Genomic DNA, 24,137 nt, shown 5'->3' on the forward strand with positions numbered 1-24,137 from the left:
CACTGATCTTTAATGTTCTGTTCTTTGTAAATGACCCCACTAACTCAACTGTCTTTGCTCAATGAATTCCATGAATCACATAATTTCTAGATCTCGTAGTATTTGGTCATTTGGTCATTTTCTTACCAAACTGCTTTAGTGTGTTGTTCTAGATGTCAAAGTTTTTCTGTAGATCTTGGATGACTATATCACCATTAACCCCCTCAGATATATTCACTATTTGCAGGTTATTGGACAAAACGTACATTTTCTTTTAGTTGTATGAGCAAATATTTATTATATCATCTATTAAGAAATAGACTCAAGCCACAACCTTGTCTTGATCCTTATGTGGTTAAAAAATCCTCTTGAATTAGGTTGTTATTAAAAACATGTTTGACATTTCATTTATATAAACTCATGATTGCATTTCGTCAACATCTATTTTTTTTTCTTTCCAATCGTTCCAATATTTCTGCCCTCGGTACTTTGTCAAAAGCTTTCTCTATAACCAATAAATCCAAATAATGCATCTGTACCTGCGGACAGCTTTATCTATAAGTTGTTTGATTGTAAATACGTGAACTTGTATACTTCAACATTTTCTACTTTTGGTCTCAATTTGTATCTAGAATTTTTTGGTAAACTCACATCCAGGTACACAATAATGTTATTCCTCTATAGTTGTTATATTGTTCGTTATCTCCTGACTTATAAATGGATAATAACAATGCTATTTGGTATCTTTGCCCTTTTTCCAAGCTATGTTACATATTTTTGAGAAAAGGTTTATACTATTCTATCCCATAGCTTTCAACATTTCAGTTATTATTGTGTCGTAACCGGCAGCTTTTCCATTTTTTAGCCATTTCATCGCTTCCATAACTTCTCTCTTCGTTTTCGTCGTGGTTTACTTGTATTATTAATTTCTTTATTTAGTTATACATTATCTTATATTCCCAACAGTAGTTGCTCAAAATTCGACTTCCATCTTTCCTCTAATTTCGCCTCTTGTGTTAATATTCTATCAATTTCATCCTTTATCTATATTTCTTCTTGTTTCTCACCAGATTATGCAGATTTAATTGTTTTGTTAAACAATTTTTGGTTTCCTTTGCTCTCTCTCTTTCCAGTTTTTTACCGTAGTCTGTGCAACTCGTTTTTTTTGCTTCGGTTAATACATATTTTTCTTTTTTTCTTTGTAATTTGTTTTATCATATATTAATATCATTGATGTACTTGATCGAATCCTATCCTATCGGTATTGCAAACGATATGTACATCATACTCGACTGACGTCTTGTCAATGTTTATAACAGTATTATAATGATCGTTATTGTGATCCTTATAACATAAATTTCTATTAAACGTATCAACACTTTCAATCTAGTCGTTCACTTTCAATAAAATATCATCTTATGTCATGCGCAAATATCAAAATTTAAGTAATTGTCAAATTCTCTAATTCTCTATACTAAATAACCATTTTTCATCAAAATTTAAACCATGTCTTGTCAAAAGAAAGTATCTGATGGAAACAAGAACATAAAGAGCATTTATGCAAGAAGTATTTTTGATTCAAGAGGTAATCCTACCGTGGAAGTTGATCTTAAAACAGATGTAGGTATGTTTAGAGCTGCTGTTCCCTCCGGCGCCAGTACTGGAGTACACGAAGCTTTAGAACTCAGAGATGGCACCAAAAACTTGTATCATGGTAAAAGCGTTTTTAAAGCGATTGAAAATATCAACGATATAATCGCGCCGGCTCTTCTGGAAAAAGATTTCGATGTACTTGAACAAGAAACGATAGATAAGTTCATGATAGATCTCGATGGTACTGAAAATAAGTCTAAATTAGGAGCGAACGCGATATTAGGAGTGTCTTTGGCCATTTGTAAAGCCGGAGCTGCTAAAAAAGGTATTCCTCTGTATAAACATATAGCCCAGTTAGCTGGCAATAAAAATCTCATTCTTCCTGTTCCTGCTTTCAATGTTATTAACGGCGGATCTCATGCTGGAAACAAATTAGCTATGCAAGAGTTTATGATACTTCCTACTGGAGCTACTTCGTTTACAGAAGCGATGCGCATGGGAAGCGAAACCTATCACCATTTGAAGAAAGTCATTCATGAAAAATTCGGTTTAGATGCCACTGCTGTAGGTGATGAAGGAGGGTTTGCTCCAAATATAGACAGTGCGGAGGATGCTTTACAACTAATAGCAACTGCTATTGACAAGGCCGGATATACGGGAAAGATAGAAATCGGTATGGACGTGGCAGCTTCTGAATTTTTCAAAGATGGTTTATATGATTTAGACTTCAAAAATCCAAATTCAGACAAGTCCAAATGGATTGATGGTAATACTCTATTCCAAACGTATCAGTCGTTTATAAATAAGTTTCCTATAGTATCTATTGAAGATCCATTCGATCAAGACGACTTTCCCACTTGGAAACAAATGACTTCTAGTGTCCAAATCCAAATTGTAGGTGATGATCTTACCGTTACTAACCCAAAGAGGATTCAAATGGCAGTAGACGCTGGCGCTTGTAACTGTTTGCTATTGAAAGTTAACCAAATTGGATCCGTTACCGAGTCAATACAAGCACATCAATTAGCAAAAAGTAACGGATGGGGTACAATGGTATCACACAGATCGGGAGAAACCGAAGATACTTTTATAGCCGATTTAGTGGTAGGGTTGTCAACTGGGCAAATTAAAACCGGAGCACCTTGCAGATCCGAACGTCTTGCTAAATATAATCAGATATTGAGAATCGAGGAAGAGCTATGTAAATCAGCGAAATATGCCGGCAAGGATTTCAGAAATCCAAATTGAAAATGACATGATATGCATCACTTTTTTAACTTTCTCGTTTATTACAATTTTGGAAGAATAAAAAGATTCGTATATAATTTTTTTTATTTTTAAATTTAACGTAACAATTGAAAAAAAAATAAGCATTATAATTTCAGTTAAAACAAAGATATTCCAAATTTGAGGTTTTGATCGGAGTGATGCTCTTTCCACAAACTTTCTAGTTGTTGTTAGTTTAGTGTTGTGAAATTATTGAGATCTAGAAGGGAATTCAAAAATAATCACCAAAGTATAGTCGCAAAACAATTAACAGAGGTAGAAAGTAGTGGTAAACTCTTTGAAAGGTTGAAAATAATTTTTTATTATAAAGAGTATAGTCTAAAAAAAGCATGAAATTCAAATAAGGAAGGTGAAGGATAATGATAACAAATGCTGAAGGATGAGATTAGGTATTGAATAATAAAAGACAATAGCAGTATAAAATAGTGATAAATTTCTTTAATTTCTTATATCTTTTGATGTGTTTGTGATTCTAAATCTTAAGTCTCTTCTGATTTATAATTAATTATTAGACAGAAAAAAATTTTACGTTTCGACTTGTTGCGATCTTTATGAAAATATTAAACTTTTGACTATATTTATTTTTTTAAATTATTCATCAGATCAAAAAAAATATGCTGTTTGAAAGAAAATTTAATATGCTTTAATATGTATATAAATTTATGAAAAGTTATATCGACTTCCTATGTTTAACATGAAATTAAAGTATTAAGTGAAATAATTATTTTTATCATTAATATAAATGGGGTTATTGATAATTTAAAACTTAACATTTAATCTCTTTAATAATGGGTATGACCTCCTCTTGCCCTAATAACATCTCTCATACGATTAGGCATAAATCTAATCAAGTTAGTTGTGAGATGTTAAGCACTCTTTTTCTACTGCAATAAATGTTCTATCGGATTTAGGTCAGGACTGTATACTGGCCACTTCGTAACCCGTAAGCCGACTTCTGCAATGTATTCTTGCACGATTCTGGCGGTGTGCGGCCATGCATAAAGGTAATCTCCAATGTAGTCGACGTAAGGTACCAGATGAATTGATAAAATCTTCACGATTGCCTCTACGAATGAACACAGAGTCGGTTCGTGCTCCAATAGAAATGGCACCCCAGATCATGCACAGAACAGATTCCCATTGTTCCAACGTCCAATTCAGATAATTCTATGCAAAACGCTAAAGTTTTGGACCTATCGCAGGTGTTTTAGGGGTCCGGTTATTTTCCTACACTCTTCGTCTTGCTTTCCACTGACTAATAGTCACTCCTCACTTGAACGGCATTAAGTTGTCGGTTTTTAATATTCCTGACACAATAAAGCGGTCAACACGAGCGGTTGTGAATCGCCTTCTACATGTTCCAGATAAACTATGGAAGGATCCAGTATCCTGACCAAGTCCATTTTAGATTGAAGCAATAACTTGGGCGGCTTTTTATGGTGTAGTATGCAAACTTGAACATTATTGAGCTTAGAAAAAACAAATAATATGCAAATTTTAGTTGCAAACTCAATAATTTTAAAATTTGACAAATATAAACGATAAGTTTTGAACATTTATTTATACTCACATTAAAGCATATTAAATTGTTTATTTTCTTTTTTGAACTGATAAATAATTTGAAAAAAATTCAGTTTAATCAAGAGTTTACAGTGGGCAGATTTCTATGCTAGCAAGTGTACATTAAACAAAGAAAAGTTGATGGGATTATTATCTGAACGTCTCCTTTAAACTGTCATTCTAACATACTATCAAATTTCTGATTAATCTATTTATTACATATACGTAGACATTTAAAGTGGCTTTAGGACAATAGTCGACTGCCAATGGGCGATAGTTAGCCAACAGTTCATTAACGGTCATTTACCAGAACATAAACGTCAATTAAGATCCCTGGATATTTCGCCATCACAACGATTCCGGACTACCGTGTATGGTATTTCATAATGTAGTGGCTAATAAAACACTTACGGAAGTATATGATAGACAAGATTAATGACAAACCCTTAGTTTTAGATACTATCTTAATGGTTTTACGGTTAGTGTAGTAATATTTTGTTGCTAATAAGTTGAACTGGAGAGACCTGGGACAAGATTCTCACCAAAGATCCTTTAATAATGCATATTCCTAATTATATTTTATGAGGTAGTGGATGTTCTTCAAAGTTATTTAAAAAGTGATTAATTAAAAGAAATACGAAGAAATCACTCAACACATATACGATCGGCGATGTAGTTGAAACTTTGGAAAGTGATCCCTTATTTGTCAATTTTATTTCACACCACAAATTCCTTAGCAATCAAAATCAAGCAACTACTTCAATATATACAAGATAACTACAAAAAATAGTATTCTGTTAAATCCCCTCACACACTGGAATAAAAGGAAACGAAGAGGCAGACCTGGCCACTAAGGAAACTGTAAATAGTGGTAGTGCGGAGTGCGTGAACTTTTTAATTACTGCCGATATTAAAACAATCCTAAAGCGTAAAGTGCTTAATGAATGGGAGAACAAATGGTCAACGTCCACACATAAACTTCGTGAAGTGAAAGACTCAGTAAAACCATGGTGAATACTATCGAAAAATCGTAGAGATGAAGTTATTCTAACTGACGCATACCTACTCATGATGCTAGACCTGAACCAAAATGTAGCAAATGCAATTGCAAATTCACTATAAAACACATAATCGTAGAATGTCCATCTCTTAACTCAGAAAGATCATCATCAAATCTACCACTCGGAACAATACCTGAAATTTTAGAACCTAAATATAATATTATTTACCTTAAAAATTACCTTAAACAGATCTCTATCATAAATTTAATTTAATAAATATTTATAGATAAAATACTTAATTTTTACTAAATCAACCAGTATGGGGTTGATGCGAATTTTGTAATAAAAAAAAAAGAAATAATGATTCGACATAGAATTGCAGCAATATTAAAATGAATATTTCGTAGAGTTTGAGCAATTGAAACCTTTTTCGAAGCGATTATAAAACCGTACATGTTTGATTAGCCACAACAATTTCACTATATATCATTGAAGTTGGCTATATATGCCTATACAGGTACTTGGCAGATGACTCCACGTATACATGTATATATCATGCATATCTGATTATTGAATAGCTTTCTCGACATTTGAATTTGAATAAGAGCCATTCCATTGTTTATCGGGCAAAGAATAGAAGCATTGAAGTTTTTTCTTCGCATGAGTGGTTTCACTTTGTATTCTTATTTCAAATTATAGACGGTGAAAATTTCACGGGCATCTTTTAAAAATAAACAAACTTAAAACTATGTTCTCCTCAATGGGGAGGAATTGTTTCTACATTGAATATGAAAGCTATGTGGGACAAAACAAAGAAACCCGGAAAAAGTTATATAGAAAATATATAAAGCATTCACAAGAATATTTATACAGAGTATCTACTTGTTGGAACCATATGGAAAAATTGTTGTTTATTAGTGGTTTTATGAAAAAAAGTTATTCTTGAAAAAGTTCTGCATGGTCCTAAAGTCAAAATGGAATCATCAGATATCAATTTTTCAAAGCATTATTCGAAGTTTGTCAAAAAATTTGAATTTTGTGCAAGAGTAAAATGTTATAGGAGTAAAGTTGTTTTGAATTAAAAATTATATTTAAATATGCAATTACAGCCATTTATTATGAAAATTTTTATTTTAATTACAATTCATCAACAGCTTATACGGTTTATACCAAAGAAAAATAAGAAACCCTTAGTCATGTTGTCAATAAAGTTGTACGGGAATCATCCTTATCAATAATTTACATGATCGATTGCGAATAACGCAAGTTTCTGCGACTCAAAGAAAGCAAAAGGTTTTAATATTTTTTTTGTTTATTTTCCCGTTTAATTCACAATCTGTTCGCTATAGAGCAATAAGTAAAGATATTGAGTACTGATTAAATAGACTTGTAGCATTAATAACCCAGTGGTTATTTCATATTGAGGAATGAGATGATAGTCTGACGGAGCCAAATCTGGTGAATAAGGGGGGTATTCTAGTAATTCAAACCGCAAATCACGAATTTTTTGCATGGCAACATGAGATTTATGTATAGGGGCGTTGTCCTGCAAACACAAAACACCTTTGGATAGATTTTCGTGTCTTTTCTCTTTAATTTTTTCCCGTAGAGTGATCAATAATGTCGAGTAGTAATCTCCAGTTATTGTTCTACCCTTATCCAAAAAACCAATCATTGCCAATCCCAAAAAACTGAAGCAAGAACTTTTCCAGCAAATTTTTGGACACGAAACTTCTTAGGACTTGGAGAATCAGAGTGTGGCCATTCCATCGATTGTTCCTTTCTTTCTGGATCGTAGAAATGTACCCAAGTCTCATCCATAGTAAAAATTCGTTTTAAGAAGTTTACATCGTTTTAAAATCAAGCGCAGATCGAACGCGATGCTTCTACCCTTGCACACTTTTGGTCAACATTCAAACATTTGGGATCCATTTTGCAGGAAATTTTCTCATGTCCAAATTGACGTGAACTATATGCTGAACGACGGTCTGACAAAATCATGTCATGAACTGCATCGATATTTTCGGGGACTGACACAGAAACTGGCCTTTCCGATCGGTAATCATCTTCAATGGAAAATTTACCTCTTTTGAAGCTTGCAGTTCAATTTTTCACGGTCGCATACGAAGAACATTGATCACCAAGGGTATTAAGCATATCTTCGTAAATCTGCTAACCTGTATTTTAAATACAGGTACTTGATGATGGATCGATGCTCCAATTTTTCGATTTTCACATCTTTTTTCTTTTAATTTATTGTGTAACTCTGGTTTATTTTTTTTACGTCAAACTTATGCATGGAACTGGTCTAGGCCAACTAGCTGCGTTTCCTGATTTGGTCTTGTCTAGACATAAAGTATTCGTTCATCCTTGAAGTATTTCCCGTACATTTGAGCTCGGATCCCAAGTATACATTGAAGAAGCTGATAAAGGAAAATGCATTTCGACGTATAGATCCAGAGATCAGAAACACAAACAGTTTAGAGCAAGTTTTACCGATACTACCAGAGCAGATGCTTCCTAGAGCTATCCAATAACGTAATTTATCATAACTCTGTCTTTAGAAGGAGCTCTTGGGAATCAGCTACCAAGGTTTATCAACTAGATATCAATACATCCTCGTAATACGTTGCGACACTAGGTTTTTAGCAAGTATTTTACTATATATTTCACTTAAATCAAGTTTTTGCTGGAAACCTTTCGATAATTTCTATATTTGAGTTTGACGCCGACCCCCAGAGTTGTACTCCATATGACCAGTTTCGTTTGGGAATAATTTTGTGTATCAAGACAATGTTCTCAACAGATAGCTTGGAGTTTCTTCCGATAATCGAGTAGAGTTTATGCAGCTTGAGGCCAAGTTGTTTCCTTTTAATGAACATGTGTTTTTTCCAAGTTAGTTTTCTGTCCAAGTGAATTCCGAGGTGATTTAAGTCTTCTCGTTGTAGTACTTCCTTGCCGTTTAGACTCACGGGTGGATAATTTCCTCTTCTATTTGTGAATGTTATATGTACTACACAACTTTAGAATTTCATGTATCGTTACAATTGTCTGTATTTGATTTTTTAATACCTATTAAAATTAGTTTTTGAAGAAATGTTACTTATTTTAATAAAACACAGTAATGTTTACATGATAGTTCACTTGATTCAAAAAATTATATTGTTTTATATACTTTCTACTTAATTACTGAAAGAATTTACTATTTCTACCTGTGTTTTTGTACTCAACAACACATTAACTATTATGAAACCATTCTTCATTCAATTTTCAAGGGTTAAATCATATTATGAGCATGACTTAACGATAATTTAACCACATCGAGCGCTGTAATCGATTCCGTTGTCTTCACAATACACTCTACTCTCTGCCAATATGCCTAAATGTAAAACTCTTCATGATCCTAAGAGTTAAGGGTATTTCTCAAGTCTATATGTTATACTAAGTTTGAAAATTCTTTTTTTTTACCCGATTATTTGTACGGACAGTTTCAATTGATATTTTACTTCAGATCTAACCTGTGTTTAACTTATTTCTAAAAAATTCATTCTTAGACATGTTAAATCATAAATTTACAAATTTTCATTTCACAAATGATAATGGAATCAACTTCTATGGTTAATAAATTAAGAAAACGTGATGCCCCCTTTTTAATTTATCTATTGCTAAAAATTATGTAAAAGCAAGCGCTTACTAAAGTTCGACGAATTTTATCCTTGAAATTATTTTAAATTTCGGTACATAACCATATTTTTTATGTTTTTTTTTTATTCTAATTATCTAACTATTTCATCCGACAAAATGTTAATTTAAATATAATCACTGTAAATTAATTAATAATAGATAAAGGTTTCGGTAGAACTCGTTATATCTGTCCAACCCAAACATTCGCTTTAATCCTCATCCGCTGCAGAATATAAAATTTATTTCGTCGAGTTCACAGAAACCCACTAACAATACCAAATCTGTATCCGTTTTCTATCTGATCCAGATATAATTATATGGCCGAAAATATCGAATAATGTTAGTAGACGGTGGGGAGACATCTGGTATGGAGTCAAGTCTCGGCACATGCCGTTTCCGATAAACGCTCAGCACCTGCCAACGCCGACCCGTTGGTATTCGCTTGCCCGCTGTTTCAACTACTCATCCGATAACCAGAAGATACAAGCTGTTTTCATCGTCTGTTAATTACATGAAACAGATTCATAGTGAACCGGCGAATTATTATATTTTTCAATCAGCCACAACAATATATCATTAATCACATTAAACAATTATTCAGTAAAGTAATAATGCTTATTAACAAATCAACAAATTTCAATATTAAAAGTTCTTATAAAAATATTTTTAAAAAAGTACAATTGTTGAAAAAAGTTCAACAATCGCAGTAACAGCAAAAGCGGACTTGTTTCGAGGACTTCAAACTAAATTCTTGATTCTGAATTACTACCCAACCTGTCTAGAAATCGATTTTCAAAGTTGTACAGCTCAACTAACTACTACATCAGTCTCTTACCTGCAGACTGGAAACATACTTGGGTTCAACTCATACGATAAAAAGGAAATACGACGGTTTCCAACAATTACCATCCAATTGCTTTAGTCTCAACGATTGCCACGGTCGTGAAAAAGCTTAACAAGCAAATCAAGAGTTATCTTAGGTTCGCTAACCAACGTATGGAGAGGAACAAAAAAAAACAGGGAATCCTGGGCTATCGTTCTGAACATAGTAAAGCCTTTTGACAGTGTATCACATGCAAACTTGCTAAATAAATCCAGATTATAAGGTTTATCGTTTTCTCTTATCGACTGACTTAGTCGCTTCGACAAAGACTGATCCATCCAGATTTCCATCGGTGTTCTGGGATGCATCTTGTCATTTACTTGATTTCTTAAGTACATCAACGATCTACTCGACAAAATTGTCAAATAGATCTATAGCTTGGACCACGATAGCACACTGTTATCTTCGCTTAATTTAGTCGTCCCCATAGAAACTCAATCCCATAGACAACAACAGATCACTATCATCAATACCGATATTTAAAACATTCTGGAATGAAGATACAGAAGCAATCTGATTGTCAAAGCAAAGCCTCATGTAGCTATATATATATATATATATATATATATATATATATATATATATATATATACACAAAGAAAGCTGTAGCTGTGGTTCCTCATTTGGTCTGGTCTGGACTTAAAATATTCGTTCATCCTTGGAGTACTTCCCATAGATCTGAGCTCGGCTCCCAAGTATAAGAAGCTGGACTCGATAAAGGAAAATGCATTACGACGAACGTAATTTATCATAACTCTTTCTTTAGAAGGAGCTCTTGGGAATCAACTACCAAGGTTTACCAACGCTACAGCTTACAGAACTTCAAGACCAACATCTATGGGTATCTCTATACTGCAGGCATCACTCGAGTTTACCTCTTGTACTTACTTTTTATATAAAAAAATGTAGTTACAATTCGCCGCATACACATAGCTATTGAGCAAGTGGTCGATCTAGGCAGAATGATCTAGTAGGATTAGTGCTACAATTTCTAATACAAAGAATATTGTCGTGTCTGCTACTTCTTAGCACTATCATGCTATAATATATTGTGGATAGAGACTATCATTACATATAGGTAGTTACAGTAATACAGAAAAGACTGAATGAAAAGTAAACAAAAAATGGAGACCAATCAATTAGAAAATATTTAAACAAAGAAGATTACTCCAAAATCATTAAATGTAGTACGCTGATTAGTACAAATTCAGGTTTTTTCAATGACTGCAAAAGTGAGATTTATCGCTAGCCATAAATTACTGTTCGGACATGAATTTAAAATATACTTTCCTCTAACCAATAGCTGCGGTAATCAAACATTTTGGTCACAAAAACGTCACAAAATGAATTTCACATCGTAATCACAAAGGCGAAACTGTTTTAACGAGAACAGTAGCAATTGAACACATTTTAATCTCACATACGAGGACGGTTTAAGGAAAAATTCATTTATATAAATATATTCAAATAAATTTCTTCAATTTCTTATTTCTTAGACCTTCTGATATATATAATGCATCTAAATGTTCTTGATTTTAGGTCTCTTCTGTTTTTTTTGACAGTTTTTAAAAGAAAGATAAATTTTTATAAAAACTTTTTTTTATCTTTGTATCCGGTTGCATAATTCATAAGTATGATACTCCAATTTCAAAAAGATCGTTGCAAGTGTATCCATTTAGGAACACAGACACGACCTCTACATTCCTACTCCACGTTCAGAAGGGCTCAATATTTTACAAAGCAAAAAAATGCACAATCACTTGCCAATTGAAATCAAATCGATATCATCATCTGGTATGAACACATCATCTTTAATTTGCACTACCCAGGACCGAAATAAGTATGCCGAAATTGTCGCCAACCTTCAAATGGCAGATGAAATGCAAAATCGAATTAATAGAATCAAATATCTCCTTGAAACAATATTTCCAGTTTTTCTCCTTGAGCTTTGTTTCTACTTTAGGAACATCCTTATATATTATAATCGTATCAGACAACAAAGGAAATTTCGCAATTTGAAGAATTCAACGTCTTTGACACGCGAAACTCTCCAGTGCAAGAAAGAGGCTAAAAAAGCAGGATTTCCTAGTACTTTTCAGAGAAGGAAATTACTCGTCGCGTCATTGTTACTTTATATACTTGAAAATCCACAATTTGCTACGTAATATGCTAAGAACTTTAGCAGAAGAAGAAATAGAACAGATAATAAAAAAATTTGGTAAATTTGGAAAAATTACCATGAACAATCGGGAGTCATTAAGTGTTATTGAAAATAATATTAAGATATGAGCTAAATTCGAAATTCGTATTCAAATTTGACGAATAATCAATCATTGTGTTACTGATTCGATTATGATACGAGGGTTGCTACTTAACGTTTAATATATGGCAACACTGATGTGAATATGTCAAATCTGTCATTGTCATCATAAAGTTTGACATGTTGTCATGCGAGATGCTGATGTATAAGGAGACTACAGGTCGACAAAAATCCCAACTCAACATCACACTCAAATTCAGTCGCACCACACGTACCCCAGAAGGGAAGGGCTTATCGGAGATGCGACATAGCATAATAAACTGTTAAGGAGATGGATAAGTTCAGTTTTTTGAAAACTGATCTCAGCGAGGAACTTAATTTTTTAGATAAGACGGCAATGGTAACTCCCATTTCAAGGAATTGTGCACAACAATCCCTAAGAATTTTACAAATTCTACGACGTCAATGGTGGTGTTAGTTAATAAAAAAGGCTCCAGATATGACAGAAGCGATGACTTCAAATAGATATGAGAATAAGTTAAGGATGAAGAATGGTGATAACTGTGGATAATGCGTTAAAGCAAAACAACAGCAAGATAATTTATCACTGTATCAAGGTGATTGGATACAGTTCAATCTTGAATCCACTAGTGAAAAAAGCCGATGGGAACTGGTCGAATTATTGTAGGAGGTATTTCTTGTTGTAAAATTATCTGGAAAACCTATAGCATCATTCGAAAAACTAATTTATGACTAAGACAAAAAGAATAGGATTCTGCCGCCGTATTTTCCGGATTTGCTTTCAACTTACAAAAAAATACTTTGGAGAAATTATTAATGTATAATTTTGTATCGAAACGTTATTATGAGTAATTATATAATATATACTCACGTAAAAAATCTGTTATTCTCACCTATAACAAAAAGAAAATATATAAATAATGTAAGCAGACAAAGAAGAAGATTTATTTCTTCGCATCGAAAGAAAAATTGTAACATAGAACAATATGTATTATCAAGATGGAAAATCTTGCGATGTTAGACAACTTTAGTAAAAATATTAATATACGAGGGTTGCTATTTAAGTTTCGAGATATGGTAACACTGATGTGAATATGTCTAATCTAATACTACCATCATAAAGTTTTTTAATGGTGAATGCACTCAGAACGGATTGTCATACGAATGCTATTTGAGTTAGTGATAAATTTTCGTGAAATGGTTTTCTATGACGTGGATTAAACCAATCAATTCTCTTCTACTTTTGGTGATCTCGAGTCACCGTGTTTCGCTGGTTTTCCGAATTCCATCGTGATCGCACTTAGTTACAGGATGAATTCCGTGGAGGTCGTCCAAAATCGGTTGTTGTCCCAGAAAACATCGTTGCTGTGAGTGAACTGATAGTGCAAGATCGTCATGTGACATACCGTGAGATTAAGACATACTTGGGCATTAGTATCACTTGCATACATTCAATATAGCATGAACATTTGGCTGTCAATAAAATTTGTCCGCGTTGGATACCGCATAATTTGACAATCGTGTCGATTGGTGCAAAGACATACTAGAAAAATTTTATCGCTGTGCTTCAAAAGCCGTCAATAAGATCGTGATAGGTGACGAACCATAGATCTATGTATTTGAACAAGAAACTTGATAACCATCGGCTGTATAGAGTGATATAGAACTACGCTACGCTAGCATTTGTTTAGCAGAAGTGCTCCAAAAAAATCAGAGAAACAAATCTCAGAAGACGACTCATTCGTCACCACAAAAATGCGGCGTTTGACTCATCAGTTCGAACAAAAACGTCATAATATCGAATTGATAGGTCATCCACCGTACAGACCTTGTTTGGTACCCAATGATTCTTCTTTTTTCCGCAGATCAAAAATAAATTGCATCGTTTTGGTACACCTAAAGAAAGGGTTGATGCGTTCAAATCACTTGTTTTGGAGGTACCTCAATAGGAATGGAAAGAATGCTTCGACAATTGGTTCAACGCATTCAAAAGATCTTAATTTTGATAAACAATAAAGCTATATCCAACAATAAATCTGAAAACTTAATATTGTCTATCTATATGAATTGCACAAAAAATATTTTCTAATGAATTTCAGTGTGTATTTGTTCGATCCTCATAAAATTGTAGAAGCTACATTAGTACATCTGGCATGAAAGCTTTTGGACGTAAAAATGATGTACACAAATAAACGGTATTGAGGGTTGCCGCCCAGAAATAACAACATACAAAATTAAATTGAATAGGAAGGTTAAATGTTGTTTTCTTGCTTGGCATGAATTAGGTGAAGTGAGTCATTAGAAACGCATTAGCTTTTCCAAGTATTATCGTTTTAACTCGTTCACTACAGGTGATCAAGATTCTTCCAATATAAATAATTTTTGACGGAAAATAAATTTAGTTTGCAGTAGTTGTTCTGAATAAGTATTGATATTTGTTTATAGTATGAAGAGAACCCATAATATTAATACGTGGTAACTAAAAATTACAATGAAAGCATACATTCTCGGCATCTGATATCATTTAAATTTATTTAACATAAAAAATATATTTCAATTTCTTTTGTCGACATCTTTTACTGACTTGTGAAAAAGCGAAGCCACATTTGTCGTACTGCTTAGAAATTTCCCATTTGTCGCTTCTGTTCACGACCACTGCCGACTCAACTTTTAGCAGCGCTTCCTTCATGGACCACCACCATAAGAGAGAGAATAGTTTTCTTTGGACGTTGTAAATGAAACATTTTGTCTATTTCTCTTGAACAAAGTTAGATACGAATATTAACTGAATGAGGCAAACGGCTTATTTCGAAAACATCGTAAAATTTCATGTTTTTTTATCTTTTGCAGCTTGTACTTTATATCGAAAGTAGATGTAAGATTGTTGGGTCTCTTAAAAGTATTAAAAATTTGTCCAGACTATAGAGAGTAGCGATTAGGAAGAGTATCATGTCATATGGGAGAAAAGTAGAGACAGTGTCCAGCTTTATACGATAAATAACAGTTCAAAAACCTTCCAGAATGGCGTTGACGTAGACAAAGGGTATGGTATGAATGTACCAATTGTAGATGAATTGAAGTATGCCCAGTAAATTTCAACAACTTGCATTGTAAAAAAGTGGCGCTTCCATTAAAATTTTTCCTGATTCTAATATTGCGTCATCCTTATTTAACACATTTCCACTTCCTCAAGTACGTACATTGTTCTCCATCTTTCTGTAATTTTATAATAAGACACATGACAAGAAAGACTTACGAGGATCGTCCCAGAAGTACTTGGCATGACCTAGAGATGGCGGTAGTTGTTTGAAAAAATACCATTGTATTAGAAACTCTATACAGCATATATTTCAAATTTGAAGACGCTACGTTGTTTAGTATTTGTTTGGTAGCAATCAATAGCGAACGTTTTCAGCGAATTTGTAAACATGGAAACAATTTTTCATTGCTATGTGATACAATATTTTCATTTTAAAAGTCTTAGCCCAACCAATATGAAAGCTGAACTAGATTCTATTCTGGGTAAGATTGTCCTTCGTTATAAACAGTAAAATATTGGGTTGCAGAGTTTAAACGAGGCCTTACCTTCTGTGAAGGCATTTGTCGACCAAATGAGGTGACTATTCCAGAAACTTTGATGAAAATCCTCAACGCGGTACTGGATGATCGTCGACTGAAAGTGCTCGAACCTGCAGACATTGTAGGTTTTGGACACTGTGCACAAGATGGGTGCCGCGTTTGCTAATGAACTAACTCTTAAAAAAACGCAATCATGAACATTATCTTCGTGATCGGTTGATAACTATTTCAATATTCACAAATTTCTAAATAGTTTTTCTTTTACAAAAATGTGGTTACTCATAATGTGCAGTACAGTTTTGGCACCAGCACTTTTTTTTCGAATTCTACGTAGTTATTCGCGATTCAAAATATTTTTGAGCGTCCAAATCTATTTTATAATGGAAATTCTAAGGTTTTTGTACAGCGCGTTTCAATTTTTTTGAGTGTATAAACCCATTTTAAGAAATTTTGAGGTTAAAGACAAGTACCTGGGATACTTTTTTGTAGAAAATTCCTCATAGTCCTCGAGTGATTCGCGTTTCAATTTTTTTTTTTAGTTCTAAGTCCCAAAATTTCAATAATCCGCGCCAGTAATTTTGTTAAGAGCTGCTAGACTTATTCAGTATCCCAAAACCTGTCGGAATCTAGAAAATCGAAACTGCTCAATTTAATTTAAGGGTTTAGCTTAAAATTTCCTGTACTATAGTGAAACATTTTGAAATGCATCTAGCTCTTATGTCAAGCTAGGAGTTGTCTTGTTTTTACGAATATTTCGAATTGATACGGATATTAAAAACCCTCACTTCCTACAAAAAAATACTCGTTGACAAAATTGTCGACGTAAGGTTTCCGACGACATTTCCTTATTCCGCTATTAAATTCACCCAAAATATTTTCTCAGCCGCAATATGTGAAGAAGCCTCTTAAAACCGTCTCAACCGCTGCTAAAAAGGTGCCTTTCTACTCTCATTATCGAGTAATCCATTTTATAAAACATATGTCGCGTCCCTTGTCCCGTTAAACCCTTTTCCTAACTTCCCCTTTCTTCTAAGAGTTCATGCATCAGCTACTTTATCGTCGCCGTCGGTTGTACATCGAGTACATCGTTGCCAAGAATAAAATCGAAAAAATATAAATAGAAGGGTCCGACTGCAAATTATGTCTTCACTGTACATTAGCGGAGATATTGGCAAATAAAAAGAAGTACACGAATTTTTTTGTAAACATGTTCTTGGAAGGGATCTGCCACTTATCTGATAAACATCAAAAATTGAAAAAAAAATATTAAATAAATATAACCATCCGTCTTCTTTAATTGATACTATACCAAAGAATTGCATTAAATTAAAAGAAATACTTTTACTCGTTCCAGTCTTCCGATTATGTACATATAAACAAACTTTAGTTTAAACTCATTATATTTTAAATTATTTACAACTCAATCACTATGTTTTGATAAAATTATATAAGCAATATTCAACCAACTGCCAATTAATCCATTGACTTGAAATTTCACATATTTAATAGCCCCCTTCGTAGAATTTCTTTAATCATACTCCCCCTAGTTTGTTTCGATTGTTCTTTCCTCTCTTTCTTTTCAACGATGATATATCCTTTTTCTTTCTTCTGCCAGAAGACTTATTGAGACCTTAACAGTGATTATTTGAACTAAGTACTGCATATCTGCAGACTGCTACGTAGCTTCTGCTCAATCTTGTGTTTATACTTTTCAAATCTCACTAAATCGCCTCAGATTTCAACTTCATATTAATAGACGAGTAATCACCCAATTATGTTTTTCGACCTCTTCATGATATTTAACTTCAGTCATAAGTTTAATACTACAGGTGCTGTCATGATGGTTTGACATCCGACATTCACTGAGGTGATTTGCTCAATCATGCCGGTGACAACGACTTTGACTCAATCCATTCCATAACTCTGCACATGGATTATTTGGTCGATTCAGTCGTATCTGTAGTGTGGGATATGTAGAAAATTATACATATCCCACGAGGAATCTCTATTCATAGCATGTCATCGCAATTGATATTCCACAAGTCGGGAACAAAGACTGAGCTCTATATCGCCCTCGATGTAATCCTCTTCTTTCCTGTCTGGTCTCTGTTCAATTTTCTCTACGTACCACGAATATAAATTTTTTCGAACATACTACAAAAAATAATAGACTTCACCAAATATTATGAAAAAAATTTCGATACATTTAACACCATCTATTAAATATAGTTTGGCTGGTTATTCAACTCCAAATCCAAAATACATTCCATAAAGACGGACAAAAAGGGAATACCTCAATTTTTTACTTTACTGAGACGTCGCTGATGATTCTCTATTGGCAATCCAAAGTATCAAAATTCACGCGCGGTCAATGACTGTGGCAAAAATTAAACTCAATTGTCAAAAATATGACATTTTGTTTCATGCATGGAATCTATATATATAAAAGAAAGTCGTGTTAGTTACTCCACTTATAACTCAAGAACGGCTGAACCGATTTAGCTGAAAATTGGCAGGGAGGTAGTTTAGAGCCCGGGGAAGGACATAGGATACTTTTTATCCCGTTCGACAGCATTCCCGTGTGACTTGACATGAAATTTATCCCGTTCGACAGCATTCCCGTGTGACTTGACATGAAACATCAGTCACTATAAAACGTGGTATAACAAAAAAGAATCAGACTTGGAACAATAAAACGCAAATGACAGCTATGTAATTGACGTATAATGACAGATATGTAATGACGTATGGATGACAATTTGATATTTGTCAAGAACGGCTGAACCGATTTAGCTGAAAATTGGCAGGGAGGTAGTTTAGAGCCTTCATGGATCATTGATGCCAATGTCAAATAAAGATCCAAAATTTCTGCAGATCTATTTTATGGGCAATTGTGACCAACGTGTAACAACTCGATGCCAGTATAATTTCATTGAACAAGCAGAAGAGAGAGCAATTGTATTGTCATTAGAATTATTTCAAATCAAATCACTCAGCCACAGCAACACGTGGCCGGGTCTACTAGTTTGGTAGTTTGGTAGTTTGGTAAAAATACAACAAACATCTTAATATCTATTGAAATTTATGTTTCACGTTTTTTTCCTGAGATATCAACGTTAAAAATCCAAAATTTAAATGTGTCCTCCGCACGTCGTATATCAGTACAATTTTCTATTTTCTAGTGCATTTTTACAGAAAAATGCGCTATTACTAACGGTTTCTCCTAATTTTTATGTGGAATATAATATTTAATTAATACTTGAAACTCTTTCTTGTCTATAGTTACCCAACAACGAAAACAGTTTTCTTTATATGAGCATTAATACTAATCAGTCATATTTATTCAAACTTTTGACGGATGATTATAATTACCGCAGCGAAAAGTCACTCTATAAACCGTCCTCGTACATAAAGTTCATGCTTCCTGTAGTACATATTTCATTTTCGTAATAAATAGAAAAAAGCGTGTGCATTTCAGAATCATATAAACATTTTAGTCATGTAAGATTTTTATATTCAACGACATAGTAATCTCCTTGTTCCTAAAGGGACGAATGATTCGCAGTTCATACAACAGCTGGAACATTCTGTGTTTGCTTTTTTATGATTATTCGCTCGTGTGCCACTATGCCAATCCCCATGGCACGTAGTCGAATCAGTTCGCTTTCTTTTTAGATGTATAGACGTATATCAATTTTATTTTTACTTAAAGAGGAAAATCTGCGTAGGAACACTATAGCCCGGTCAATATAAACGGTAAACTTGTAAAAAACATTAGAATTTAGTAGAAAATTGCGCCCTTTTTCATCTATACACTGTTGCCAACGAGTTTTCCGATTTTCTTACCCTTCCAGGAACGCCTGGACTGGGATACTGTTAGGCTCTTCCGTCACGGTCTGTTGGACCGCCTCTAACAAGTCGTGATGCTTACCCCTGTCCGTCAATTGTATTCTTGAACATAGAAAAAAGTCTGGCGGGACCCAGAAGATGTAGCTGGTAGTTCGCTTTCTGACAACACTCCTGGCAACAACTTTGCGCACGAATTCCTCATGGCTAAGTTTTCTGACACGATCTCAAAAACTGAGGGTTGAGGAATTTTCAATTTATCAATAATCATTTTGATACTCATCCTACGATCACTGCTCAATAATTAATTTTTAATTCGCGCTACATTTTCAATCCTGCTGGTCGAATGGCGTCAAGAGCAGTCGTTGTCTTTTCTCACTTTGTCGGAACGGCTTGTGTAATTTAAAAACACCCGATCTAGCCATGGCAGCATCACCGTAGACCTCCAGAATCTTGTCGTGAGTATCTTCACCCGTTTTACCAAGGGGTTCACAAACGATAGACCCTGTACGAGATACCTTTCAATAACGAATTGAAACAAAGTGCAAAAAATATCGTATAGATCATACAGTTAGTTCTATGCTAAATTTGTGATTTGTTTCAGACAAAAAAGCTTTTTTCTACAAAATATAAACTTAATTAAGTATAAGGAACTGCCAAAATTTCGATTTACCCAAATTGAGGCAACTAAGATATATGCATTCGTAGCTCCTAGTCGACATCAAAGTGCTGTGTTATTAGTCAGTTCTTAATGTTTGAAATAAATGGAAATCACAAGTTGAAAGTTCGTGACGGATGCAGGAAAAGAGTTCTTGCGTACGATTTGCGAAGTTGGGTATTATCATGCAAAAACGATATGTTTGAACGTCAACTTTCATCAGAACTTGTTTTACATGTTTTGTTAAGGTTGTGTGGATTGACAGAACTTGTGGCAACAATTAACTCACCTAACTCAAAAAACAGTTGCCATAGTCTTTCTTAGTGAGAAGGTTTCCAAACATGTAGGTGATATGGTGAGAATTCTGATGCTTAAGAGCAATATTAACACCTACATTGCACAAGATTCATCATAACTTAACTTTTATTCGACGATTTCAATCGATAATATCCAAAAAATTTGTGGAAAATTAAGTGAGCCGGTGGTTATCTGATAACATTTCATCAACTTTACTTACCAGTTCGTCAGTTGTAATGCTTAACAAGACAGCCCACTATAACAGGTGGGAATTGCAAATCCGGTGTATATTTTAAATGTGAATATCCAAAAAAATTGATAACGTGGAAATGGTACTTTATTATTTGAGATAATACATCTCTCAACGAGTCGTGCGACTGACACACCATTGTTAAATCCATGATGTTAATGAAGTACCAACTTTCGAAAGACTATGTGTGAAATTTCAAGACATTTCAATTAGTCAGAAAAAAGTGGGAGTCATTTAAGTGAGGTTACTTTTGTTATTTTCAAAACAATTTCGTGTGTTAATTTATAATTGCTTCTTGATAAACAAAAATACTGTACCAGCTCAGCAATGGCTTGAAAAGTGTTAGCCCGACTGCTCAATCGAAAATAACCATTTGTTATTGGTTCGCTGAATTTAAACGTGGTTGTACAGACAGCGATTATGGTGAACGTTCTGGTCGTCCAATTGAGGTGTTTACTCCGGAAAACATCAAAAAAAACCACAAATTGTTTATATCTAATCGTAAATTCAAATTATGTTAGATATTTTAGGCCGACAAAAAATCAGAACGCATTATTTTTACAATTATGCATGAATATTTGACACGGGAAAGCTTTTGTCAAAATAGGTGCAACGTTTACTTACAGTCGATCAAAAACAACAACGTGTTGATGATTTAGAGCAGTGTTTGGTCATGTTTACACGTAATAAATCACACGTAATAATAAATTTGCGTTGATATGTGACAATGGAAAAAACATGGATCCGTCACTCCAGGCTGCAGCCGATGAACGACGTCCGAAGTTACTAAAGGTACAACAGCTCGGAAGGTTAAAGTTGCAGAATTTTGGGATGCGCAGGAAATATTGTTTGTTGTATATTGATAATCATAGAGTTTTTGGATCCTTTGAATGCACATATCAAGGAAAAACAGTCTCATATGTCAAAGATAATGCTCTGATTCACAAATCGATGCCAGCTATGGTTAAACTGAACAAATTACACTTCTAGTTGCTTCATAATCTACCGTATAGTACAGACCTGCCACTAGTGACTACTGGCTATTAGCTTATGTGAAAAAAAAGCTCGCCTGTAAAAAATTCAGCTCAAATGAAGAAGCTATTACAGAAACTGAAGTGTATTTTGAGGCAAAAGACACAAGCACGCAACGAGAAGTTAGAGAAGCGTTTGAATGATTGTGTTGCTCTTGAAGGAGATAAAATTGATGAATAAAATCGATTTTTGATAAAAAAAATTGGTTTTTCTTAGTTAGTCACGCGACTTATTGAATGATGTGTTATATAGATATGTGAACATATCGATGGTTTTCTAACGCAACCTCATAACTCGATTTTTAACGATTTTGGAATTTAAACGGAAAATTAATCGGTAAATATCGTCGCAATGATGTAAACTGGCGCATAAACAAGTTCACTCTCAGTAGTGTGATTTAGTTAGTACTAGCTTTTACCCGCGCCTTCCCTCGCATAGAAAAATTGCCAAAAACCTACAAAAATCCATAACTCCAAATTGAATGTCCACGCCTAGCTCCTCTCCATCTCAACCGATTTAAGTGTTCAAAAACTCAAAAGAAAGAGGGTCTTTCATCGAGTGTTCTTGAATCAAAACGAACTCTGTAGCTATATTAGAAGCTGAGATATAGATCTTTGAATGTAGAGAAATTGACAAAAACCTACAAAAATCCATAACTCCACATTGAATGTCCGCACCTAGCTCCTCTCCAACTCAACCGATTTAAGTGTTCAAAAACTCAAAAGAAAGAAGGTATTTCAGCGGGTGTTCTTAAACCAAAACGAACTCTGTAGCTGTATTAGATTTTGAGATATAGATCTTTAAATGTAGAAAAATTGACAAAAACCTACAAAAAACCATAACTCCACATTGAATGTCCGCACCTAGCTCCTCTCCAACTCAACCGATTTAAGTGTTCAAAAACTCAAAAGAAAGAAGGTATTTCAGCGGGTGTTCTTAAACCAAAACGAACTCTGTAGCTGTATTAGATTTTGAGATATAGATCTTTAAATGTAGAAAAATTGACAAAAACCTACAAAAAACCATAACTCCACATTGAATGTCCGCGCCTAGCTCCTCTCTAACTCAACCGATTTAAGTTTTCAAAAACTCAAAAGAAAGAAGGTGTTTCGGCGAGTGTTCTTAAGCCAAAACGAACTCTGTAGCTGTATTAGATTTTGAGATATAGATCTTTGAATGTAGAAAAATTGACAAAAACCTACAAAAAACCATAACTCCACATTGAATGTCCGCGCCTAGCTCCTCTCTAACTCAACCGATTTAAGTTTTCAAAAACTCAAAAGAAAGAAGGTGTTTCGGCGAGTGTTCTTAAGCCAAAACGAACTCTGTAGCTGTATTAGATTTTGAGATATAGATCTTTAAATGTAGAAAAATTGACAAAAACCTACAAAAAACCATAACTCCACATTGAATGTCCGCGCCTAGCTCCTCTCTAACTCAACCGATTTAAGTTTTCAAAAACTCAAAAGAAAGAAGGTGTTTCGGCGAGTGTTCTTAAGCCAAAACGAACTCTGTAGCTGTATTAGATTTTGAGATATAGATCTTTAAATGTAGAAAAATTGACAAAAACCTACAAAAAACCATAACTCCACATTGAATGTCCGCGCCTAGCTCCTCTCTAACTCAACCGATTTAAGTTTTCAAAAACTCAAAAGAAAGAAGGTGTTTCGGCGAGTGTTCTTAAGCCAAAACGAACTCTGTAGCTGTATTAGATTTTGAGATATAGATCTTTGAATGTAGAAAAATTGACAAAAACCTACAAAAAACCATAACTCCACATTGAATGTCCGCGCCTAGCTCCTCTCTAACTCAACCGATTTAAGTTTTCAAAAACTCAAAAGAAAGAAGGTGTTTCGGCGAGTGTTCTTAAGCCAAAACGAACTCTGTAGCTGTATTAGATTTTGAGATATAGATCTTTAAATGTAGAAAAATTGACAAAAACCTACAAAAAACCATAACTCCACATTGAATGTCCGCGCCTAGCTCCTCTCTAACTCAACCGATTTAAGTTTTCAAAAACTCAAAAGAAAGAAGGTGTTTCAGCGAGTGTTCTTAAACTCGCGAAAGTCTCTATCTTGAATAGAACCTGAGATATTAAGGATAAAACGTATGTATGCGAAAAACTCCCATAAGTATTGTACAGGGGGAAATTGCATTTGAGTATAACTTGAGAATGGTGAAAATTAGATGAAATCCGATGGTTGATG

At 34.0% G+C, this 24,137-nt stretch overlaps 2 protein-coding genes across 4 annotated transcripts in view; one reads left to right on the forward strand and one right to left on the reverse strand.

The window, feature by feature from the left end:
• LOC130441391 (rap1 GTPase-activating protein 1) overlaps positions 1-24,137 on the reverse strand; it is a 990,184-nt gene that overhangs the window by 321,317 nt on the left and 644,730 nt on the right. The gene's annotated exons all lie outside the window — the stretch shown is intronic.
• On the forward strand, positions 1,334-4,119 carry LOC130441392 (enolase-like). The gene has a single exon (XM_056775059.1). It carries the CDS (start codon positions 1,486-1,488, stop codon positions 2,818-2,820), a length of 1,335 nt encoding a protein of 444 aa, XP_056631037.1. The 5' UTR covers positions 1,334-1,485; the 3' UTR covers positions 2,821-4,119.

Source organism: Diorhabda sublineata, chromosome 3 (assembly GCF_026230105.1).
Source record: "Diorhabda sublineata isolate icDioSubl1.1 chromosome 3, icDioSubl1.1, whole genome shotgun sequence".
NCBI lineage: Eukaryota > Metazoa > Arthropoda > Insecta > Coleoptera > Chrysomelidae > Diorhabda > Diorhabda sublineata.

What these genes read in the sequence shown, in the direction of transcription:
- LOC130441392 (XM_056775059.1), top strand. Translation starts at nt 1,486, where the DNA reads ATGTCTTGTCAAAAGAAAGTATCTGATGGAAACAAGAACATAAAGAGC.